This window comes from Peromyscus eremicus, chromosome 11, assembly GCF_949786415.1.
Source record: "Peromyscus eremicus chromosome 11, PerEre_H2_v1, whole genome shotgun sequence".
NCBI lineage: Eukaryota > Metazoa > Chordata > Mammalia > Rodentia > Cricetidae > Peromyscus > Peromyscus eremicus.
Genome location: NC_081427.1, coordinates 47,958,718 through 47,983,849, shown reverse-complemented (window position 1 = coordinate 47,983,849; position 25,132 = coordinate 47,958,718). Strand labels below are relative to the sequence as shown.

Here is a 25,132-nt window from a genome sequence, read left to right as displayed (position 1 = left end):
AATACAAAGTTGCAGAGATTAACAAATATGTATCTCGGAACTGGGATGTAACACATACCTACTCACTTATTCTCTGAGACAGAACTAAATGCCTCTGCCTTGCTGGTGTGGGTACAGAGGGTTCCACGTTCTACAGTGCTGTCTAGGGAAACTTGTCATAAGCCTGCTGGGGTGGTCCTTATGAGTGGTTCAAGGAGAGGAGGAGCAAAGGGCCCAAGGAACTCTCCAGGGTGATGCGAATATGTGATCTTGTTTGGTTGATATGGGTGCACATACTTGCCAAAATTCATCACAGAGAGAACAACTGTTTTGTTTGTTTTCTCATTTATAAATTATACTTCAATTAAATTTTTTGTGAGTTTTTTGTTGTTTGTTTGTTTGTTTGTTTGTTTTTGAGACAGGATTTCTCTGTGTAACTGCTCTGGCTGTCCTGGAACACTCTATGTAGACCAGGCTGGCCTCAAACTCACAGAGATCTGCCTGCCTCTGTCTCTCTGCTAGGATTGAAGGTTAAAAAAAATCCTTATTTAGCAGTTTTATTTCCTCTTAGCCTCAGGAAATAACAACCAATTTATTAAACAGTTTATCAGTTCATTTACTCATGAAGGGCTATAATTAAAAATTAGATGAATTTTTCCAAAAAAGGACAAACAGTAAATTTTGCTTATGACAGAATATTGTAAAACATCAAATGAGACACTGTAAAAAATAATGATATGGAGAACATTGATGATCTACTGAAAAGACAGAGCATATCAAAAGAAACAAGACATGATGGCATCCTGGAAAAAAAAATCTTAATTAGCTTTTCCTAAGTATTATTTAATCTGAGATATGGTCAAAGTCTCAGATCATGTGGTGATTTATTAGTTGCTTGTGTACCATGGAAACTAACATTATCCCTCTCTCCACGCCCCTTACACTGGCTTTGTTCCTGTATGTAACAATCACAATGAAGTGACTTTCTCCACTACGTTACACCCACCCTTAGGACTCCTGCTCCTTAAACTTCATTTCTAGTAGAAATAGTGGGCTTTATGTGCGCACAGGTTTTTGTCCATTTAAGATGATCTTATTAATAAAATTAAACAAACAAAAGGCATCCTGAAGAGAGCCTAATGGCTTTATATTTCCAACACAGAAAAGGTAATCAATCTCTCTTCTAAATTTATATTAACTAAACTCTGCCAGCCTTAGTGTTTTATAATCTGGATTCAGCTAAAAAATTAAAAAGTCCATGGTTTCTAAAAACAAGTCCACTGTAACCAGCACACCCATTAAAGCAGAAGCAGCAGATATGAGTGGTACATTGCAGGGACATATCTACTGTCTCTCCAGGTCAGAAAAGTAACATTATCTTTCTTCTACTATTTCTTTCAGGGGATTAGGTGAAGAGAGCTGTATCTGTAACATTTTTGTCCACTTACAGCATTTTTATGCTGCTTAGCAGCGGATCAGGCCTTGCTAAGACCGTCCCAAGCCCTTCTTTCTCCAACACCTGTTTCCAGAGCTCCAGCTAAGTGCGAGGCACTGTGGTGAATGCCTTACATGAGTGTGCTAACTCGTTCTAATAATTGTGCTGAGCATGGATATCTCCATTTTAGAGGTGAAGTTAGGCTGCTTCCTTGAGGTCATTCAGCAATCAGTGTCTGAGCAGGGATTCGAACCCAGGCAGTCTAAGGAGACAGTCTACTATATAAATGTGTGATAATTCAATACATGGGATGACAGCAGATTTTGAACTTCTAGTAGAAAAAAGAATGTGCAAAGCACTCCACAGCTGAGAATGGATGATATGTGCTATAATCTGCTCCAGAGGTGGGTACTGTTGTTTAGAATCAAAGGCCCCTAAAAGTCACCTCTGAAAGTCAAGTTCAACTTCTTTCTTGTCCTAGTGGTCCTTATTTCATGGTGGAATCACTGTTGGTAGAATCTGGTGTTCTGAAAGAAACACCTGCTCTTAAAAATTGCAAGCAGGCCTGGAGAGGTGGCTCAGTGGTTAAGAGCACTGACTGCTCTTCCAGAGGACCTGGGTTCAATTCCCAGCACCCACATGGTGGCTCACAACTGTCTGTAATTCCAGTTCTAGGGGACCCAACACTCTCAGACAGACATACATGAAGGCAAAACACCAATGTACATAAGATAAAAATAAATGAATTATTTTATAAAAAAAATCTATATAAAAAAAGAATTGCAGCTGGGCGGTGGTGGTGCACGCCTTTAATCCCAGCACTTGGGAGGCAGAGCCAGGTGGATATCTGTGAGTTCGAGGCCAGCCTGGGCCACAGAGTGAGTTCCAGGAAAGGCCCAAAGCTACACAGAGAAACCCTGTCTTTAAAAACCAAAAAAAAAAAAAAAAAAAAAAAAAAAAAAAAAAAAAAAGAATTGCAAGCAACCCTACCATTTACCTTGGGGGCAAACAGTTTAGTTTCTTTTAACTTCAGTCCCACATTTATAGAATGGGAATAATACTAATTATCTGATGGAGTTGGGAAAACATATCCTGCCACAGCAGTTCCTTATCCTACAAATGTGTTCTTGTGAAGGCTAATGGGGATGAGATAGGATACAGGACATGTAGGATGCCTTGAATCCAGTGCATACAAGCATTTGTTTCCTGAATAAATTTGTGGGAACCAGAGCCACCTCCATCAGAGAAGTGCTAGAATGAAAGACCATCGCGGAAAAAGGGAGTATATTTTATCAACAATAAGTGATTTCTATCATGAGTTACTTTGTATAATTTTAATAATCTGAATAAATGACAGCTGCTTAAGTATAATCAATCAGGGCTTGAAAAGAAATGAAGGGATTCCACATTAAAGTGACTCCTGAGGTATGTCCAAACAAGCGGAAGAGCCTGGAAAACCTACATTCCACTTCGGGCAGAACAAATTCCATCATTTTAAGCCTTTCCTTGGCTTCTATACATTTAATGTAGTGTATTGAGAGAAATCAAATGAGTTGGACAAGTAATAGTACTCTCCAGAACCTCTCTTAGGCCAAGTAAATACCTAGCCAAACACTGAAGGGCCCTGTAGTATAATACCCCAAGGTTTCCGTGTCCGGTGTATTACTACATCCTTCCTCCTATGGTCACTGATGCCAAAATCTCTTTCTAGGCAACAAAAGCACAAGTGTCCCAACGTCAAGGTCACTGCAAGTCCTACTGTGCAGGCCAGGCTCTTGCTACAGAAACACATCCTTCATTCTCAATGTCATCCTAAGCAGAAACCTTCCTCACAGTGACACCTTGTCACACCTGGGACAGTGTCCTGTCTAACTTCACTTCTCATTTCATGTCTCACATTATTTACATTGAGAACAATCAAGTAAAATAAGAATAACTTTCACAATATGCAAACCCACTTGAATAAACTGAACCCATAAACACAGTGGCATCATGGAGGACACTGTGAGGTTTAGGCCACAGAAGGGGGGAGGGTTGGTATTTGCCTATGATAGGCCCCACATGCTCCAAAGCACATTCTGGTGGGGGGGCATGTTGTCTAAGTTCTTTTTTATTTTCATTTATTTATTTATTGAATCTAGAGTCTTTACTTGATAAGCAACAGTGGTTTAACGAAACTCTTCAACTGAATGTAAGCATACAGAGCAAGGGGAGGCAGATCTGCTTCTTTGAAATTACTCAGTAACAAGTGTTTACAACAAAACACTCTCCTTCCGACTTTACAGACTACCAATATTTTGTTCCGATTAACTGAACCAAGTGAGTTTTATTAACTTGATTTACGGCTTCAGGCATTATCCTGTTATGATAATGAAAAACTATTGGATGGGTCTTAGCTGGGGACCCCTGTATCCCTCCATACCTCATGGAAATCCACATCCCTCTAGGGATTTCTGCTAGCTGTGATCATGCCTATGCTCTGCAGGCTTCATGTGCTTTAGTTTGCTCTGGTATACAAAACAGATTTGAGTGTCAGCTTTCTCAAGTCTCCAAGCAGAGACCACAAATATGAAAGCTATGAAAGCATCACATCCCCACGGCACCTGCCAAGTCTCCCCCTTCCTTCTCATGTGCAGCAGCAGTTCGGCGATCTCCTTCTATGACTGAATTCAGAGTGCTTCCAAGAGTGCCCTTTAACCCGTGAGGTGGTCAAGGAACAATACTCTTCCCAAGAAATGCATTATTTCACAATAAACAACTCAGCCATTAATATAGTTTTTAAGGAAAAATACTATTCACATTAAGAATTCAGTAGCATTTGAATTTTCTTGAAAAAAAAAAAAAAAGGATCTTATAGCATGTGGGACCTGAAAGAAAGAGGACATTCTGCTAGGGGAAACGATGCACTATGACACCATTCTGCTAGGGGAAACGATGCACTATGACACCATTCTGCTAGGGGAAACGATGCACTATGACACCATTCTGCTAGGGGAAATGACGCACTATGACACCATTCTGCTAGGGGAAACGATTCACTATGACACCATTCTGCTAGGGGAAATGATGCACTATGACACCATTCTGCTAGGGGAAACGATGCACTATGACACCATTCTGCTAGGGGAAACGATGCACTATGACATGGTCTGAGGTACTCACTAAGCATAAGTCTTCCAAGAACAGCAGGAACAGCAGCTTGGTGTAGATATGAGAATCCTCCAAGTGTGTGTGTGAGGTTCTGATACTCAAACTGGCCTAAGAGGGTGGCCTAAAGCTTTATGGTTGCCTGCCCTGTGGTTCCCATGCTACTACAGCCTGGTCCTGAAGCGAGCTCATGCTCTCACTTTCTGGCTGAAAGATGGAGAAGGGAGATGACTAGGTAAGATGTCAGTATCGTGAAGAAGGAGAGAGACCCATGAAGTCAGTGCATTTGGGAACCTTACTCTAGACTGTATAATAAAGACAGAGACGTTACATGAGAGACAGACCTCTAGCCAGGACGCAGACTGGCAGTGCTCAGGTAGGACAGACGCACAGCAATTTAAGGCACCAGAATTAAGACAGATAGTGAAATCAGATTCTGCACAAGGCTGCTCAGACTAAAACCAAACAGGCTACTATAACCATTAGCATTCATCACAGGGTTCAAAGAAGACTCAGAAACTTGTAATATTCAAATGTTCAGGATACAACAAAAATCAGTCAGCATGTAAAGACCTAAGCAAACCTTAGCTATGTGGAAAAGCACAGCCAACAGACACTAATAACAAAATGACAGACATTGATAGTATGTGACTTAAAAATACGCTCCAGGAAGTAAGGGCAAACACTCTTGGAATACACAGAAAAACAGAAGGAAGGCTTCAGTGTAAAAATAAATATAAATAAAAGTTTTAGAACTGGAAATCACAAAGTTCAAAGCTGAAAAACCATTGGATGGGTCCAGTATCTGCATGACTGTGATAGAGAAAAAGGTCAGTGAATTTGAAGACAGATCATCAGAAAGTATCCAGTCTGAACTGGAAGAAAAGTGAAAAAAAAATTTAATAGAGTCTAGGGACTTGTGGGAAAACACTAAAAGTCTAAAATTCAACACCGGAAAGCCAACATGGCAAGGATACCAATTCTCCTAAGATTGATTAATAAACAATGGAATTCAAATAAAACCATAGCAGATTTATTTGTACTTAAGAGAAACTGATTCTAAAATTTACATGGAAAGGCAGAGCAACTAGAAAGAATAGCCAGCCAAAGCAACTTAGAAAAGAGAAAAGTTTCGAGATTCCTATTACCTGATCATTACCTGGCATCAAAAGCTGCTCCGAGAAAGCCAGTGTGGTGTTAGGGTAAGCACACAGATGTTAGGGTAAGCACACAGATGTTAGGGTAAGCACACAGATGTTAGGGTAAGCACACAGATGTTAGGGTAAGCACACAGATGTTAGGGTAAGCACACAGATGATGTTAGGGTAAGCACACAGATGATGTTAGGGTAAGCACACAGATGTTAGGGTAAGCACACAGATGTTAGGGTAAGCACACAGATGTTTGTTAGGGTAAGCACACAGATGATGTTAGGGTAAGCACACAGATGATGTTTTAGGGTAAGCACACAGATGTTAGGGTAAGCACACAGATGTTAGGGTAAGCACACAGATGTTTGTTAGGGTAAGCACACAGATGATGTTAGGGTAAGCACACAGATGATGTTAGGGTAAGCACACAAATGTTAGGGTAAGCACACAGATGTTAGGGTAAGCACACAGATGTTAGGGTAAGCACACAGATGATGTTAGGGTAAGCACACAGATGTTAGGGTAAGCACACAGATGTTAGGGTAAGCACACAAATGTTAGGGTAAGCACACAGATGTTAGGGTAAGCACACAGATGATGTTAGGGTAAGCACACAGATGATGTTAGGGTAAGCACACAGATGTTAGGGTAAGCACACAGATGTTAGGGTAAGCACATGGATGTTAGGGTAAGCACACAGATGTTAGGGTAAGCACACAGATGTTAGGGTAAGCACACAGATGAACCGACAAACAGGAGAGCCGGAACAAACACAGAGAACCAAGGGCTGAAAGGCATTCAAGAGAGAAAGGCAGTTTTTGAAACAATTACATTGTAACATCCAGACTCGGAAATGAAGAAAATAAAACTTGGCCTGAACCTCATACCTCAGACAGTCTCTTACAAAAAATGGGTAATAGACCTAAATGTAAATGAGTGAAACAGTTATTGAAAACTTAGAGGACAATTCTATGTGAAAGAGGTCTTAAATACGATCACTCAAAGCATAATCCATAAAAGAAAAAGAAGTCAGTTAGACATTGCATGAACAGTGAGTGAGACACTGTTAATGAAAAATAATAATAAAAATTAAAAAATTAAAAGCATGAGAGAAAAGTAGCAAATATGATCAAGAACTCTGAAATCTCAGGAGCCACAAACAACATAAAAGAAAATGGGCAAAGGCCAGAGGAAAGCACAGAACATACTAAGAATGACAGCTCCCTTTCAGAACGGCAAGTGAAACAGCTGAACGGTATCGAACAGGAGTTGGTACATCTCTGCACACATGCTTGTGCTTGCTGCACCTCAACCCCCAGGTCCAGTGGGAACAATGTGGCATACACTGAAACACTCCTTTCCTTAGGAAAGATCTGCATGAAGTCAGCAAAAGTATCTGAAAGCCTACTATAGGCCAGGCATCAGATAAATCACAAATTACGTTTTATTAAATCTATATAAGATCACAATGCCATTTTGACTTACTTTGCCTCATTTATGTATCTTAGAATCAATAAGACGTGACTAAGGTGATGATCTATTTTGAGAGGTTAGGCACAAATAAGTAATAGGAGAAATGATTCAAAACTATAAACACTGCACAGTATTTTCAATATCCAACACATTTAATTCAGAAAGTACCAAGACAGGACTCCCTGAAATCCAAATGATACTCAGGGAACAAAGCTTTGAGGACCAACATGTTTGGTCCTAACCTCTGATAAATATGGACCAACATGACCTCAGAATTAGAGAGTCTTGCTGCAAGCCACAAAAATATATGAAGCAGGATTTCAGCTGATTGTGACAAGCTAATACCTGGAAGAAGCCAAGGGCCTTCCAGAGGTCAAGCTGAGGTCAAGGAGTCTTGGTGATATTGGCTTTTGATTATCAGCTGTTTCCTACTATGAATTTCTCGTGTGCTATTGTAGCTTTTCCATCATTTATGGAGCACCATTTCCCCTCTACTAATGGAATATTTAGATAACCTTCTGTGATGACAGCTATGCATAGCCAAGCCCAGTTCAAGCCTCCCTGTAATTATCATCATTGGCAGCATCTGGCCAGGTCCATCCCCAGATGGAGAAAAGTACCTAATCAGAGATACCTCTGTACTCTCTAAAAACAGACTTAAGTGTCTGGACTACCAGATGTGCTAATTAAGCTTAACTTTCTCCTTTCCAAAGTCTTATCTCTAGTTTTAGTTCCACCCTTAACAATTAACTCAGAACTAAGGGTTCCAACTTACAGGTACATCCAGCTGTGGTGGAAGTTGCCTAGCCAAGCTGCCTGGTGACCGAGAACTCATCAGAAATGGTGGGAGCAGAGATAGCTTGGAGAGATAAGGGTTACAGGGATAAAAAGACAGTTTTATTTTCAGAGATGAGATGGAGGAGTGAAAAGAGAATGGAAGAACTAGATGGGTAAGAACTGGAGAGGAACGTGCTGAGATGGGGAAGAAGTAGATTGAAGGGCTAGAAGAGAGTACTAGAGGAATGAGATGGAAGATGAGGAAGAGCCAGATGGGGAAGAACAAGATGAGCAAGAAGGAGATAGGAGAGGAGCTAAGATGGGAAAGAACTAGATGGATGAGAACCTAGATGGGGCAGAACTAAGATGAGAGAATTAAGATAGAACTTAGAGGACAGCAGATAAATGTAGAGGGAAATCAGGCAAGAGAGGAGCTAGGCACGAGAACAGAACTGAAGCTGTGTAGACAGGATTTTATCCCAGAGGAAAAAAGTAGATGGACAAAAAGCTTGGTGTACTTAGATTTTTTTTTTCCCAAAAATAATTCTCACCATTTGTAGTTTCTCTTCTGGGCCCCTGGGAAGTATAATATTAAGGCTGGCCTTTTATTTATATACAAGAGAGTCTGAGTCCAGCAGTCTTCCAAGTATGGTATGGGAATACTGTGTCTACAGGGTCAAAGTCATGTATGAACACCGTATGAACACTGCATTTATTTGTTGTGGAATAGAATATTTGTTTAACTATGTAAAGATGTGTTGCATTTGTTTATGCTTCATTTGTTTAACTATGTAAAGGTGTGATGCTGTTTTACTTTGCCTAAGGCACTTGATTGATCTAATAAAAGGCTGAAGAGCCAATAGCTAGGCAGAGGCGGGATTGGCGGAACTGGTGGGCAGAGAGAAAAGGGGAGTCAGTCAGCCAGCCAGGGAGGAAGCAGGAGAGCAGGATGGACAGTACTTAGATGAAGTAAACGAGCCTCAGGCAGCACATAGATGAACAGAAATGGGTTAATTTAGGTTTAAAAAAAGCTAGCTAGAAACAAGCCTAAGCTAAGGCTGAGCATTCATAATTACTAGTAAGTCTCTGTGTCATGATTTGGGGGCTGGCGGTTCAGGAAAGCCTGCTACATTTATTTGCCATTTTTATTCTCATTCTTTCATGAGGATATAGTGACATCTTAAAATTACATTCATTTATTTGTGTGTCTGTGTCCATGTATGTTACTTGTCACGTGCATGTGGAGGTCAGGGGACATCATACAGGAGTTGGTTCTCTTACCATGTGGGTCCATATGACCAAACTCGGGTTATCAGGCTTGGTGGCAAGTACCTTTCTTTACTTGCTGAGATTTCTCAGAGAGTACATGATGTGAAAGATCACAACATTACAGAGTACACATACCTGCTCCTAACATGCTAGACTTTAGAGATTTGAAGAGTAAGGCAATGCCACTCTTCATGAAAATTTTCTGTTTTGCAGTTATAATTAGAACTACAACAATGACCAGGATAGAAAAATACCCCTAAGGGGACAACAGTGACATTTGTATCTTGGCCGTCACCAACAGCTTCCTAATTGGACTTATGGCATCTTCAACAGGAGGGAAATCATGCTTGGTACTGGAAACCTAGCCAATTGTCCATGGCCAACAACTTCATGGATCTTAAAGGGGAATCTTCACCACTTTACTAAACTACCATGATTCCTAACTGCATTCTATATACTTATCCTTATACAGATAGGTAAGTATAGCTCACACTCCTCATCAAAGAAGCTTCCCTTTGCAATAGAAACACACACACACACACACACACACACACACACACACACACACACACAACTGGTTAGACGCAGAGAGCAACTGATCACAGGGCCCAGTCCCAGTGGATACATTTACAATTTAACTCCTGCACATAAGGTTCAGGGAACACTGTGAAAGAGGAGCTAGAAAGGCTATAAGAACCAGAGGACCAGAGAATCTGCAATGATATTGTGTCTCCTAGAAATGACAGAGAAACTTCACCCATGATTCCTCAACAATATGGCTCCCTAAACAATAGACATGCTAACGGGGAAGGGGGAAACCTCATGGGGTGGGGGCACCTCTAGACAAAAAAACTACAGGCAACTAAGGAATGCTGAGAGAAGGAGAATTAGTCTTTCCCAAAGGTGAGCCCTAACTGGTTATCCAATACCAAGTTGTCAGCCCCGAAATTAGATACAAACAACACTCAATGTACTCAGTCGGTTGTTTTATATATTAATGCACATATACATGTAATAATAACAATAAAGAAAAAAGGCCATGAGTCAGAGGGGAGTGAGAGTGAGGAGACATGGGAGGGGATGGGGGGAGGAAAGAAAGGGCAGGAATGGTGTAATTGTATTTTAATAAAAAACTGCTATTTATGTTAACATAATGGTTTTAAGTAAGTATTTAAAAGATTTTAAGCCTTCTTAGTTTTAATTTCTAATAAGGCAAAACACTGGTAGTAATAAAAACCATATAAACAAAGTTTTCAGGCTTGTCAATAATTTTTAAAAATCTCAAGGGTCCTGAGATCAAAATGTAGAGACCCATTGCCAAGCTAGATTAAAGAGAGACCCTACATGGCTAACGTGGGTTCTCATTACTCTCAGTGTGTACCAAATTGTTACTCGGGCCCGTATAAAGTGACGACCACTATTAAAACATTGATTTATTATTGTCACTATAACCTTCGTTCTCTACATGGCTGAACTATCTACAAATAACAGTATGCACTGAATATAAAATACACTTAAAGCTTTACCAGGACAAGCAACAAGATGAAGTTATGTTCAAAAATGAAATTGTACGATACGATCTGACCAGGTGGGTCTAAAAGTCAAAAATCATTTTTCAAAAACATGTGCCTTTTTAAAAAAGTCACTGTTTTGGATACTCAGACAAGTGGTATTCATTACTTCTGTTCTAATAACTCCAGAGGAAGGCTTTAACATTTCTTCAAGTCAAGTCTTGGCTCACAAAACTCCAATCTCTAGCAGAAACAAACTACAACTGATGGATAAAACTGATTTTTTAACGCAAGCCATGGTGTGGCAATAAAGTAGAGAGGAAAGAAATGCAGACTCTAAAGTCCTAACATGCAGGGCTATTCTAGAAGGACAGTTTTTCAGAGTCTACATTAAGAATACGTAGGGATGAGGCTCCTGAGAAGAGCAGCTATGCTAAAGATTATACAGTTTTATTAAAAACAGAAGCAAACCAGACCATATGAGTATTTTCCTTTTTATAAAAGTGAAGCATTTCTTTTAAAATGCTACTCTCTTTCACCAAGGCCAGCAAAGAAGCTTAATTAATTCTTGAGATGTTAACTACCCTAAAGGCAAATCTGAAGTGATGTTTACTTGTGAGTATAAATTGGAATGACATTTGGGGAGGGACACAATGAAAATATTTAGCAGAGGCCTAACATGTACCCTCACTGACTAAGCAATTCCAGTCTTAGCAACTGAAAAAATGGGCAATGAAATAGATAAAAGGAAATTTCTTGTAGTATTGTTAATAATACCAAAAACTGAAAACTGGAAAAGAGCCTGAATATACAGTAACATGGTCAAGTAAGCCTGTTCTTAACCACATGATGGAATATCATACAAGATAAAATATTAAAATTATATAAAAATTATGCAAGCAGAAGTAGTCCCTATATATTTCTGAAGGGAAAAAATGAGATAGAAAATCAGACATTTTTGTTTAAAACAGGCATGTACAGCTGGGCAGCAGTGGTGCTCACCTTTAATCCCAGCACTTGGGAGGCAGAGGCAGGCGGATCTCTGTGAGTTCAAGGCCAACCTCGTCTACAAAGTGAGATCCAGGATAGGCACCAAAACTACAGAGAAAAACCCTGTCTTGAAACACAAAACAAAACAAAACAAACAAAAAACCATGCGTGTACAAGTATGTCTGGAAGAGGCTAAATTTATATATATACACACACACACACACACACACACACACAATGTAAATACATTTTTATACATTCCACAGACTGTCATATAAATTAGTATATATAGTATTTATCTTTGAGTTTGAGATTTAGATGCTCTTTATTTACGTCTTTGAAGGGCATATCACTTACTTTTCTATAGTAAATATTCTTACTTCTGTAATAATCATTAAAGTACTGATTTGACATAATCATGCAATGTTAGGATATTTGAATTCTTATGATATGGAAGGCTGTATATACTAAAGAGGAACGTGTTATAGCAAAGAGATGAAGAGAAAGAAGGCGGCAGTGGACCACCATATTAGTTATCACTTTATCATGTGTCTTTGATGTACAGTTTTAAGACAATCTTAGCAACCTGGGAAAACATTTTCAAGGGAACCTGAAAGTACACAGTGAATACCTCCAGGGTTTCAGTCAGCTCTCACAGATTTAATATTTTTGTGGAAGAAGCAGGTGGCTTAAAAAAAAAACAAAAAAACACAACCCAAATGTCTCTGCACTGCCTTTTTAGCCACAGCTAGCTTCTCTCTACCCTTGTTTGGAGCTAATCAAGCTTTATCTAAGCAAACTCAAACTGGCATATTGACTTCATCCGCACGGTCATATGAGTCCTCTGGCTGATGCCTCCCGCCATGTGTCTAAATCATTTATGAAATCCATGCTTGAAGCAGGTCCTACAGCAGCATGACTCTGATGTGTGGGACTAAGAAATACAGTGCCACAGAGACCACTCCACCTGCTAACCCTGAATCTGGTGCCACCACTGCCACCGAAACCAGTGGCTGTCTGACCAAAGGAATAATTGTAGTAATTTTGAGTGAGAAGTTTCTATCACGCACTTCAGCTTCGTCTACCAATAACACATTTTAAGTGCCTTGCTAGACAGTGAAATCTGGTAATAATTATCAAACACCATACACACTGTTTACAATAGAATCCTATTTCTTTTCTTTCTTTCCCCCTCCTGCTTTTTTTTTTTTAATGAAAAATAGAATGCTGCTGCTGAATGGTACCCAAATGCCTGCTGTATACCATGCCAACACAGCAGCTCAGCCAAAAATGTGCAGAGAATGGTTTGCCAAGGAAAAGAAAACATAACAAATTGGTAATGGTTTCTGTCTTGACAGAAACTGAAAATGATCCCCCAATGTGTGGCCACTCATGTGGACACACACAAATGTCTTAGAAGCAATCATTTTACCTCAGATACCAGACCCTGACAGAGCCATACAGCATACTGGCTGACTTTCACGTCTCAAGAAAGCGGCAACCATGACCTACAAAACAGTCTGGGAACCATGTAATTTATGCATAACACACATGCACATGCCATGCACTCCTAACATTTGCTATAACTCATTTTGAATACGAGACCCCCTTTCCCGGGTAGAATTCACGTTTATGAGGGAGAAGCTAAATCATCAGAGACCCAGTGAAGCTGAGTTGGCCGCTCTGTGAACAGAAGCGATGCAGCTCTTATAAAGCTACAGAATTCCATGATCTGCAGCGCAATGCAAAGGCCTTACATAAGGACATAGTGTGTTCTAGAGGGTTCTGCATAGTGCTGTCATCACTAGAGATATTCTTGTTAAGATGCTACATTAAGCAAATACCAAAAATATCCTGGAGGTACATGACATACAGATTTGATTTTCTGCTTAGAAGACAACCACTGGAAGGAAAAAATGAATCCCTGAGACTGGCTGACGCCCACTTGAACTTATCTCCCTTCCTTCACCACTATTTTTTCTTCTTTCCTTTACCACACTTTTTTCCTTCAGATGGAGAACCAGCCAACATCCCAGACCGCTGACCCCCTCCCCCACCCCCATTTAAGGGAATTTTCTTATTTAACTTTCTAATGAGGAGATTAGATGGAACATTGATTATATGGTCAAATCCTTTAAAAAATAAGAGTGACCCTTTGGAAACACATAATTGGTATCTGAAGATAAAGAGGAATTCAGGACGAGGAAATACTGAACCAAAGGCCTAGGAAGAACCTTAGGAAGCTAACTGATCTTACCAAGTTGAAGGTAAATCTGAATCCTGTGGGTTATGAGTTTTGAATGAAATTTCTGGGGTTTGAATTTGATGGTGATTTTCCTGTTTAATAAAAAGTGCTTAGATGGCTTATACAAAGGTTAGAAAAACTTAATGGGCATCAAGCTGCTCTTCCAAAATGTCCATCTTGATGAGTTAAGTGTAAATGAATCAGAAACACATGGGTCATATTTCCTTAAAAAATGCATAGATTCAAAAATAAGGGGAAGAGGACTTGGCAAAGTGTGTGTGTGTGTGTGTGTGTGTGTGTGTGTGTGTGTGTGTGTGTGTGTGTTAGCTGACCCCCAAATAAATATTTGAAAGATATTTTGAGACACAGAAAGAATTCAAAATAAAACTAACCCTGTGGAGTTACATAAAAACGGAATGTTCTTCTACGCACTTGTCTCTATGGGTCATCAACACTCATGGAGCCTTTGGCACAGAAGTACAGGAGTAGCCAGCTTCTGCCTTCAAGCAACTTTGAATTTGGGTATAAACACTATATAAGTACTGAAAACTGGCTACAAGAGATCAAGGATTTTATAAAGCTTAGCATCATAACCCAGATCCTACGGAAACTATAAATTAATGGAGAACTGTACAGATATTTTTCAGGGCCCTGGAGTAGGTAGGCTTCATTCCATCCAAGCCATTCTCATGGAGCCCTATTGGCTAAAGTTACATTCAGTTGCAGAGTTTTACTTGTTTAAATGTTTTCTTAATAAGTGTTTTTATGTCTTTTTAAACGTGTGTCCAGCCTCTTTCCTCCACCCACTAGATTTGTGAGTGCTCCACAAATCTTGCTGACTGCTTTCCTGGAGGATGGGAGTGTTGAACAGTTTTGAAATAGGGGAGATACTGTTGGCAGGGCACATGGGGCCATGATTCTAGGTTGGGGTAATGGCACACGTGATGGTGCAGAGGCTCCAGAGGGTGAGTCATGCGTGTGGGGGGTACTATACTGGTTGGCTTGTTTCAAATGTGCCTGAGCCAGAGTCTTGTGGGAGGTGCAGGCAGTTAGGTGCGGGGAGGTCTAATATACTGCATGTGAAGTCAACTTGAGGACAGGGGTGTGATAAGGGAAGATGCGGTCTGACTGCTTTTGGTCTTTGCTTATACCTTCTTCCCCAGAATAAGATCGAGTTCTAAGCACAGAGCATATACATGTCTTTTCTTTAAGAGCTGAAAAGTATCTAAAGATAAAATTAATCATGCACATGTTCCTAGGATCCTGTAGATTAACTTGAACAGGAAGTTGGAGGGAGTATAGTACTAAAATAGATGACAATTCTAAAATGTTTGTGGGAAAGTATAAGAATATATTGATTTACTATCTTTTAAGTTTGTTTCCTGGCTGTCTAACATAAATCTTATCTTCTTTATAATTTTAAAATGACTCAGGGCATCAAATCTTTCTTAGACACTTTTTTCCTGGCTCACATAATACTGACATTAAGTGAATGATTGGTGAGTTCATCTATTTCACTTTGCAACTGACAGGAAGTAAAAGGGTGAGGAGGCCTACAGTGCTGAGGGTACAGTTTGAAACGTCCCAGTGTCTTCATTCTGAGCCACTTGTGCAGGGTGAATACAAAGAAACCCAAGTCCTTACCATCCTTCATCATCTTCCACCTCTGCTTCCGGAACACTGTTCTCAGGCGTTTCAGTAATTGCTTGGCTGAGCTTAGATTTAAACTGGCTGAGCAGTGCCAGGGTCTGAAATGACAAGAGATGCTATGCTGGTGAAAATAGCCTACTGGGATGTCAGACACAGGTAAATGTTGGCCTTTTAAAAAAAATGTATAAAACTGCTTTCCGGCTATAGCGGCGGCCTTAGTAACCCAACACTGTCTTGCTTGGATCTGCACTGGTATCTTCCCTTAGAGACATTTCAGTCTTTTCTATCCCAGGACTTAAATGTACTCACACAGGAGACATTCTAACTCTGGAAACTACATGCTCATTGACAAGTTTTTAGCGCTTTCCCAACAGAAGAGCAAGACACCAGCATATGCTGAATCAAATATAAGATGTGAAAACATCCACACTAGGGAGGTAGAATGAATGAACCCGTCAATTGGTGGACTATGGGTAAAGTGAAATAACATTTTAAGAAAACTCTTGACATGTCTTAGAAACTAAAGTGAGCATTCCCTCTAATTCAGCAACTCCAACCTGGGAACACACTTAAAAAAAAAATAATCAGGTGCCAGAAAATGGCTTGTGTAGTAATATTCATCTACACGGAATATGAATGCTATTTAGAGAAAGAGTATTTCTCAATAGGCATTTTTTTTTTTTTAAGAAAAAGAACATAACTTTAGATTCTTAGTTTTCTCTTAGCCTTTGTGGACAAGAAGCAACAAATGGCTATACTTTTCTAATCACATCTCCTGGCTGTAGTTAACAGTCTTCTAGGATATGAGCAGAAAATATGGGCTAGTAATGAAAGTTTTCCACTCTAGGTTTTAAAGAGTTCTTCTTTATGAGGACGAGAGATGGAGCCTAACCTGCCTGAAAAATCAAGGGCCTAATAACAAGTTTGGTATTTTAATTCAATTCTAAATTCCTCATTCTTCAAGGGATGTGTGAAGCTAGTGCGCAGCTTATGAGTGACGGGAATCGGAGACAGGAGAGGCACTTGGCTCCATACTCAATCTTGAGATCATTAAGATTATAGTTCAAGAAACAATGAAGTGGTGTTACAGTCTAGTTCAATAAAGGTATCAAAATACTTGCAAGAAACATGGCAGCTATTGCTAAAAAAGGTAGCGAAAAGTATATTACTTTATAAAATACTCAATTCCCACATGGGCAAGAATGGAAAATATACACATTACCATGGTTGCGATGATGAGAGAAATTGGTAAAATGTGTACATTTCAACAAAATATCATCCCAGGCAACCTGAAGGCCGCCTGTGTTAGGACTTGGGCATTTTTATCTGCTTTTAGAGTAAATATTCTAGAATTAAGATCTTCAAATAATGTTAACATTCCTTGTTTTTAATTTAAATTCGACTCAGTAAAAACACAAAACACTGTATTGACTATAACTTTTATTGTGTTTAATTTATAGTAAGAAAAAAGATTACTGCAGAGATTTTTGAAAAACAGAAACAAAACAGAAATAGCTACTGCTTCATCACTCAGAATAGCCAGTGTTAACAGTTTTGGTAAATGTCACTCACGACTGTGTGCATACATGCTTGTTTATGTTTTAAGCATGAATATCTCTGTATATGCATCTCCATATCTAACTAATCTGAATCGTAAAAGTAGGCTGTATGAATTTTTAAGGTGATCTCTTGTATAACAGGAAATACATAATCATTTCAAAGACTTATTTTTCTTTTTAATTATGTGTGTATCTGTGTACACACACAGTGTACGTCATCTGTGTGTGGGTGCACATAGAGGCCAGAGGCATTGGGTCTCCTCGAAGCTGGCATCACAGGCAGTTCTGAGTCACCCAACATGGACTCTGAACTCAGGCCTTCTGCAAGAGCGGTATTTGCTCTTAACTGGCTGGGTCATCTCTCCAGCCTGCAAATATATGTTTTGAGGAAATAAAGAACAATAAAAACAAGGAACAAGAATTTCTTGGTGGAACAAAAATGTAAAATTATGCTAGATGTGGATCTTTCCCCCTGAGTTAGAGTGGAAAGGTGGTTCATTTTTAGGGCCAGTTATCATGCTACTGACACTTTCTTAAAACGATTAAAAACAAACAAAGATCTCCTTGCTCATTCTGAGCTTCTTCATTTAAGATCATCAGATTTTGTCTAGGTACAGCCTAAAGTAACAGATGCAGGTCAGAAGATATGACACTGCATTTCTGGAGCACAGTGTAGGTGATGATAGCACCCACAATGGAGGCATTTCTGGTTGGCTTGCTGGGCAATGACTCAGTATGCTGGCCTTCATTAAAGGAATATCTATAACAAGTCTTCTCGGTGACAGCTCTGCTTCCAGGCTGCTCTTGACTGTTTTGAGACTGGGATAGATGGTCCCAGAGTACAGACAATATGTTACTTCCTGCTAGCGATGCTTCCTTACTGCACAGACTAAATCTAAATCCTTAACAGGATTCCAACGAGAACACTCCTGATGACTTTTCCTCTCTCAGTTTTGTCTTCTAGTTGGGTTAGCCATACTTAGCATCCTTCCTCTTTGAACGAGGGTGAAGAGTTTTCATACAGACTCCTCACACACTGATCCTTCTGCCTTACCACGTACTGCTTCTACTTCTCCTGGGTATCTCCGGGCTGATGTAAACTCGGAAAGATCCTTTTCTCAGAGAGACCTTCCAAGCTCTCTGGTCACGTGCAGAACCTGCTGTCACTACTGATACAGTTCCTTGCAACAACGCTCACAGCCTTTTGTTGGTATTACTCACTCAATCTTTTCCTGGATAGTTCAGAGAAGTCAGAGAGCTAGCTACCTACTTGTGGAGATACACTAAAAGTAGAGATTAGGTTCTTAACAATTATTTGCTTTAAGGCTGGGGTGGGGTGGGGAACTATGACAAATGTAGTGGCTATACAGAAACTTTATGACTCCATGAGAACAAGTTAATAATGCGTTTTTTTCTTAATTTCATTCGGTGTATCATTTCTTTTGAAAACTGCATATGTTAGTACTCTCTAATTAAAATCTCCAACACCAGATTTCTTGTTGAACTCTCTCTATGATTATTTCCATGTTAACTATCAGGATCATGATCCTTTATTACCAGTAGTTAAATGTCATTTATAACACAATTTCTGATTAGATTAACTTAACTAAATAGGTTTTGAATTTTAATATGCTTTTATTTTGCTTGTTTTATTTATATCTCTAAAATAGTATATGCTCATATATGCAAGGTAACACTAGAAACCTATTTTAGATACCCCACTTAAGATTTTAAAATTTCATGTGTATGAGTATTTGCCATGCATGTATGTATGTGCACTATGTGCATGCCTAGTGCCAAAGGAGGCCAGCAGAGGGCGCTGGATCCCTTGGAACTGGAGTTACAGACAACTGGAGTTACGAATGGCTGAGTCATCATGCAGGTTCCAGAAACTAAATCCTGCTCCTCTGTAAGAGCAGCAAGTGCTCTTAACCGCTGAGGCAACTCCACCTCCAGCCTCAAACCTTTTCAGTGTAAAGGGCAATGGGAAGATTTGTTTTATCAAGTGCCATACCACCTGGCCAGGTGGCCAGCTTATTCTATCTCTTCTCAGCTCCTAACTTTTTCACATTACTACTTTAAAAACATTGGGAAATTTTCTTGCAACAAATAGGGAAATCAGTGGAAATCAATTTACGGACCGAACCCTGTAATCTTAGGCAGTGTGCTATTTCATGTCCAGCACGGGGCACACTGGGCTAGAGGAAGTCCTCACGCTGTCTGGAGCCATTGCTGCTCCATGGACTGCATGAGGCAGACTCACTGCATTTCTGAAAACACGGGGCTTTATGAAGCTCCTGTATTTGACATGAGCAGACCAGTTGAAATTTCAGCGTTTCAAGGATTTTTCACATAAGTATCTGAGAAGAACTTTAACATTTGGATCCCTATGAGTGGTCAAGGTCATTGCATTCCACCCGTACATTTTCTCCTTCAGTGCTTTCCTGGACACATAATCATATTACAGCATCACTGGAAGAGAGTAAAGATAAGCATTGAACTACACATGGACTTTGGTTCTGAAGTTACCTGATCTTCCCGGGAAGTTCCCTTCTTCGGCTGCTGCTTCCTCAGAGCTTCGTACTTTTGCTTTTCTCGCCTATATTCCGCAACAGCGCCATCTGGGGCAGCCTCTTCCTCTGCAGAACAGGAGCATATACTCAGTGCGGCTCAATTAGGTCTTGTTTTTCCTCATTAATTAAAACAAAACCAAAAAGAAAAAAACAAAAAAACAACAATCCAACGTGATCCCCCAAAATCCATTATTTTTTTCAGCTACAAAGTGACCTGCATTAAATTTGCTAGATTTTGCAGTTTTTCCTATACTATACTACTTTGTTTTTCTTTTATATACTCACTTAAGGCTGACTGTAAAATAATTTATCTCACTTGAAAAATAATTTAGATTTTTCTAAAATTCAACAGTACTACTTTACATTGTTTCTTTCCTTATGATATGCATTTCCAAATATTGGTTGATGTTTCAATTATTCACCAACTTTGCTCCTCCCACAGTTAAAATAACAAAAGCGAGCTTCAGCTTGATGGAAAATAGAAAATAAATACACCTGCAAATTAAGTCAAGACAGCAGAAGGAGAAAAAAATATAAGTTTTACTAAGTCAGAATTTGGACAACCAATCTACACACTCCAGCACCACAATGAACAAATGAAACAAACAAACACCATATAGTAATAGTGTCAGAAAAACACATGCTTAGTAATCGCATGTGAGGAGAGGATCCCTAGATGTGCCATACATAAAATGATTTTCATAATCGATTTTCAAAGATTACTTTCACATTTCCCCCTTGAATTACAGTTTCGATTCTCAGTCTTCTTTTTTTTTTTTCCCCACCCCCTCAGCTCAGTCTTCTTATTGTCCCCTCACAGCTGCACTTGCACCATCCTGGGATCTAGCACCTTGATGCCTTTAAGATCCTTATATGAGGCAGTCAAGGCTTTCACATACACACACACACACACACACACACACACACACACACACACACACACACACACGCACGCTATCCCCCCAACCCCCCATGGTGCTGGGGCTCAACTATGGGGCTTTATACCTGCTCAGCACATGCTCTACCGATGAGCTACACACATCCTGGCCCTGATGCACTCCTTCCTAGATCCATCTCTCACTTCTTTGCCCTGTCCACCTCAAAGTGTTTTCCTTCACTGTCCATTCCTCTTGAAATTCACCCTACTTCCGACTCCCTACCTTTTGTTGTTTTTTTCTTTAAGGAATACTAAGAACATTCCATCTCTTCATTCCCCAATTACATTTCCAGCCTAATTCCTGCTCATTCTGTAGGTCTCAGCCGGGCTGGCACTTGGTCCCGGCACCCTTCTGGTTGATTCTGGTCTGGAGGTTCCTCTGAGCTTCTAGACTGACTCTTAGCACTTATCAGACTTTATGGTAATTTATTGTTTACTCTTCTTTTCCTACTAAGGGACATTAAAATCCTTGAGGGAAAGTCATCTTTTCCCATCACTTAGAGCAGAGCTTGGCAAGTGATACATGTTGATAACTAACGAAGTAAGTAAAAATGAAACCTTAGAGGGGGAAAATGAATAGGCCGTGGGTCAGTCTGATCCCCAGGCTGCAGCATAACTATCATGGCTCTGGATCTGTCATGTTAGGGAGTCAGTTATATTCATATTCTGCTGTTTTGTAAAATTCTAATGCTAACAAATATCCTCAGAACTAGCTAGTGTTAAAAAGAAAAGTCTCCTAAGATCTTCAGGTACAAGAGACTGAAAGCCTTTTTTTTTTTTTTTTTTTTTTTTTTTTGTGGCAAGAACTTTAAAATAAAAGGGAATATTGATAGATGTGTTGAGCTACCATTGCCACTGCTAAGTTAAGTTAATATTCAACCACGCTTATTTTAATGATTCTAACATGCATTCCTTTATGAATGACCTCTGTTAGTAAGGGTTAGTCTCTTGATTTCACTTTTAAGGAGTGTTTACAAAGTAGACTTTAAAAACATTGAAATAAGGAAGGTCTTACCCTGCAGCCCAGGCTGCCCTCAAATGTTAAGATCCTCCTGCTTCAGCCTCTCCAAGGGCTGCAATTACAGAGGCTTGCTACTGCGCCCAGCTTCAGTAAATATAGTCTTTAAACTGTGCAACAAGGAAGCCTTCTAAATCAAAATTTAAAAGCCAGCGACAGATAAATTTAGGCATATAATAAAGTATGAAAATTCTACAGCTGTGCTGGCTAGAATAAAAGCCTTCAAATAATTTATAGAATAGTACTAACTTCATCTTGGAAGCCAGTAATGACAACAGTTCTAAAGGAGCTATATTGAGGGATACTTTATATACAGTGAAATTCATTTGGGGTATAAAATATAACCACTTTGGTATTGTGTGTAATGTGTTTTTCTACTCTCTCTCCCTTTTGTGAGCTATCTATGAATTATTTACTCACTCCAAGATCACAGAAGTTCTTTCCCCCGATGTTTTTTCTTTAAAGTATACATACTTTCATACTTAAAAGTAAGAAAAGTTTACTCTGTTAATGATTTTGATCAGCATTCAAGGTATATTATCACTCGTGCTTGAGTGGGGCTAATCTGTACATTCTCTCTACTCCTGTCATTATGAAAACTATTTATTCTGATCAAGGGAAACACATGTTACTTTGAGCAGAGTCTAAAGCTACCCAGAGTCTGACTGTGATAAGGATCCCTGAGTAGGTATGCTTTTAGATATGGAAATAGTTCAGTTTCACTCTTTCTCTGCATTTTTCATTTTAAATTACAGGGAAAAGTAAAGGTAACTTTAATAAATCACTTTATCCCCTCCATATTTATCCAACTATATCTTTATATATTTCCTAGTTATGATAATGAAAATACAGGCATGTAGTACAGCTATAACTGAACACATTGCCCTGATAATATCTGAATATTGTAAAACTCAGTCATCCTTCCTAATAGTATGTTCATACCTACTTTCACCAAAGTGTTGTATAACGTAACTGATGGTATTAATGGTAAGCATCTAAAAAGTGAGTGAGTAACATTAAAAAATGTTAAGGAAGCCGGGCGGTGGTGGCGCACATCTTTAATCCCAGCACTCGGGAGGCAGAGCCAGGCGGATCTCTGTGAGTTCGAGGCCAGCCTGGGCTACCAAGTGAGTTCCAGGAGAGGCGCAAAGCTACACAGAGAAACCCTGTCTCGAAAAAACAAACAAACAAAAAAAATGTTAAGGAAAAGTTGGATAAAACTGTGGGACTTTCCATCATTACTTAAATTATTCCAGATCAAACAACAACTATGGTTATCTCCACGCTCTCTCTTTGGGGGTTTGAGTGTAGTCTTTAGTACTTCTTGTACTTATCCCCCCTGTAACTACATCCATTCTCAGGAAAGCTCTAGGTCAACAGGTCTCAAGAGGCACACTGAAACCGCGCAGAATTCTAGACTACCACCTATCCCCCATCACTAAAGCAACTGGCATCCAACACAGTCCTGGACTGTAATCTTATCTTGACTACAGCTTTTGGCTTCCGAAGAGGGAAACTATAAAAACGAGACTTTTAACTCTCTAGTCACAAGTAAAAGCATTTTGACTTTAATATAACTGACTGGATTTTGTAATGAAAACTAAGAATATGAATGCTTGGGACCTTGCGGTTAAATAGGTAAATCACAGACTGCAACCTAATATAGCTGTAAATACTCCCCACCCCTTAGAATGTTCTAGAAGGACCCACAGATTCTTCGGTGTCACAGAAGTTACATTTTTCAGCTGTAACTACCTTTGGGCTTGATTACTTGAGTGCATTATGGAGGTTCTTAGTGCTTAATTGTGTTTATTGGTCATTTACTCCAATTTAATTTGTGTTTTTAATGATATGCTCAATATACTCAATAGAGGTAAGAAAATGCCAGAGATCCACAGCCAAACACCAGGCCGAGCTCCAGGAATTCAGTCAAAGAGAGAGAAGAGGGATTCTATGAGCAAGGGCATCAAGATTATGATGGGGAAAACTACAGAGACAACCAAACCAAACCAGTGGGAACTCATGAACTTTAGACCAACAGCTGTAGAGCCTGCATGGGACTAGACTAGGCCCTCTGCATATCGAGACAGTTGTGTAGCATGATCTGCTTAAGGGGGCCCCTGGTAGTAGGATCAGAATCCATCCTTGGTGCATAAGCAGGCTCTTTACAGCCCACTTCTATGATGGGATACCTTGAACAGCCTTGAGGCAGGGGGAGGGGCTTGGACCTGCCTCTACTAAAGGTTCCTCCCCATGTTCCCATGGCCTTACCTTCTTGTAGGAGGGAATGGGGGGTAAGTAGGGAGGGGGAGGCTGGAGGGTCAGGAGAGGGAAGAGGGGAATCTTTGGTATGTAAAATGAATAAATTGTTTTCTTAATAAAAAAAGGGGGAAATGTCTATTTAGTTATGAGAGAAATCTTTAATTAAATGAAAACAGATTCTAATAAATCATTTCTAATAGAAAAAAAGATGTAAGAAAGTGCCCCACTGCTTTCTATTTATAGTAGACTAGTAAGAAATGAGAACACAGATGAATTTGGGGATAGGGCAAGACAGACGGCTGGGCCCTGCAGATTGTTTTAAGGGTGGTCTTGCTAATCTGCTTATTTCCAGAACAGATAATTTTAGTAGTGAAATGTGCTGCACTGTGGCTCAGTCTGATCTTACCTGTGATAATTTTCTCACACAGCTATAAAAAAAAGGCAGATGTGTTTCACAGTACTTATGAAGGGAACTTGATGCTGCTTTGTGTTTGTACGCCTGCATGTAGGGTTAAGTTTTGTTTATTATTACTTTTACTTTTATATGTATGAACATTTTGCCTGCATGTATGTCTGTGTACCACCGTGTGTCTTACACCCATGGAGAGCATCAGATTCCCCTGGAACTAGAATTACAGACAGTTTTGAGCAGCCATGTGGGTGTGCTAGAAATTGATCACAGGTCCTTTGGAAGAGCAGCTAGTGATCTTAACCACTGAACAATCTCTCCAGAAATGGATTAGTTGTTTTGATTCACCTCCAAGTAATTAAAATACAATATACAATTAAATGTTATTTACTAAGATACATTGATGGGATAAAAGAGAAAGAATGTATCTTATGGAAATGGTATTTTCTTCCAAAAATTTAAAAGATTTTCTAAACTAAAGTTTGTAAAAAATCATTTCAGTTACAGCTGAAAATTACCTACATATCTCCCTAAAGTAATATTTAAAATCTTTAATTCTTATAAGAGCAATTTTTCTGTCAAAATTAATATTTGCAACTGTTTCACAGTAAATAAGCCTCTTCTTAGAAATATAAGTTTACTAATGAATTCTGTCTCTTACAACCACAAGAAATAATGACAAGATTTGGTTGACTATGTTCATAGAAATTAAAGGTAGTAAAGATTTATTACATAACTTCTTTTACC

At 39.4% G+C, this 25,132-nt stretch overlaps 1 protein-coding gene across 1 annotated transcript in view; it reads right to left on the bottom strand.

The window, feature by feature from the left end:
- The window catches only part of Cwc27 (CWC27 spliceosome associated cyclophilin), a 134,440-nt gene that overhangs the window by 15,694 nt on the left and 93,614 nt on the right, over positions 1-25,132 (bottom strand). The window contains exons 7-8 of the mRNA XM_059276289.1: positions 19,716-19,825; positions 15,622-15,725 (exon numbers count right to left, since the gene is read on the bottom strand). Of these exons, the coding sequence (XP_059132272.1) occupies positions 15,622-15,725; positions 19,716-19,825 (214 nt within the window). The remainder of the gene's footprint in view (positions 1-15,621; positions 15,726-19,715; positions 19,826-25,132) is intronic.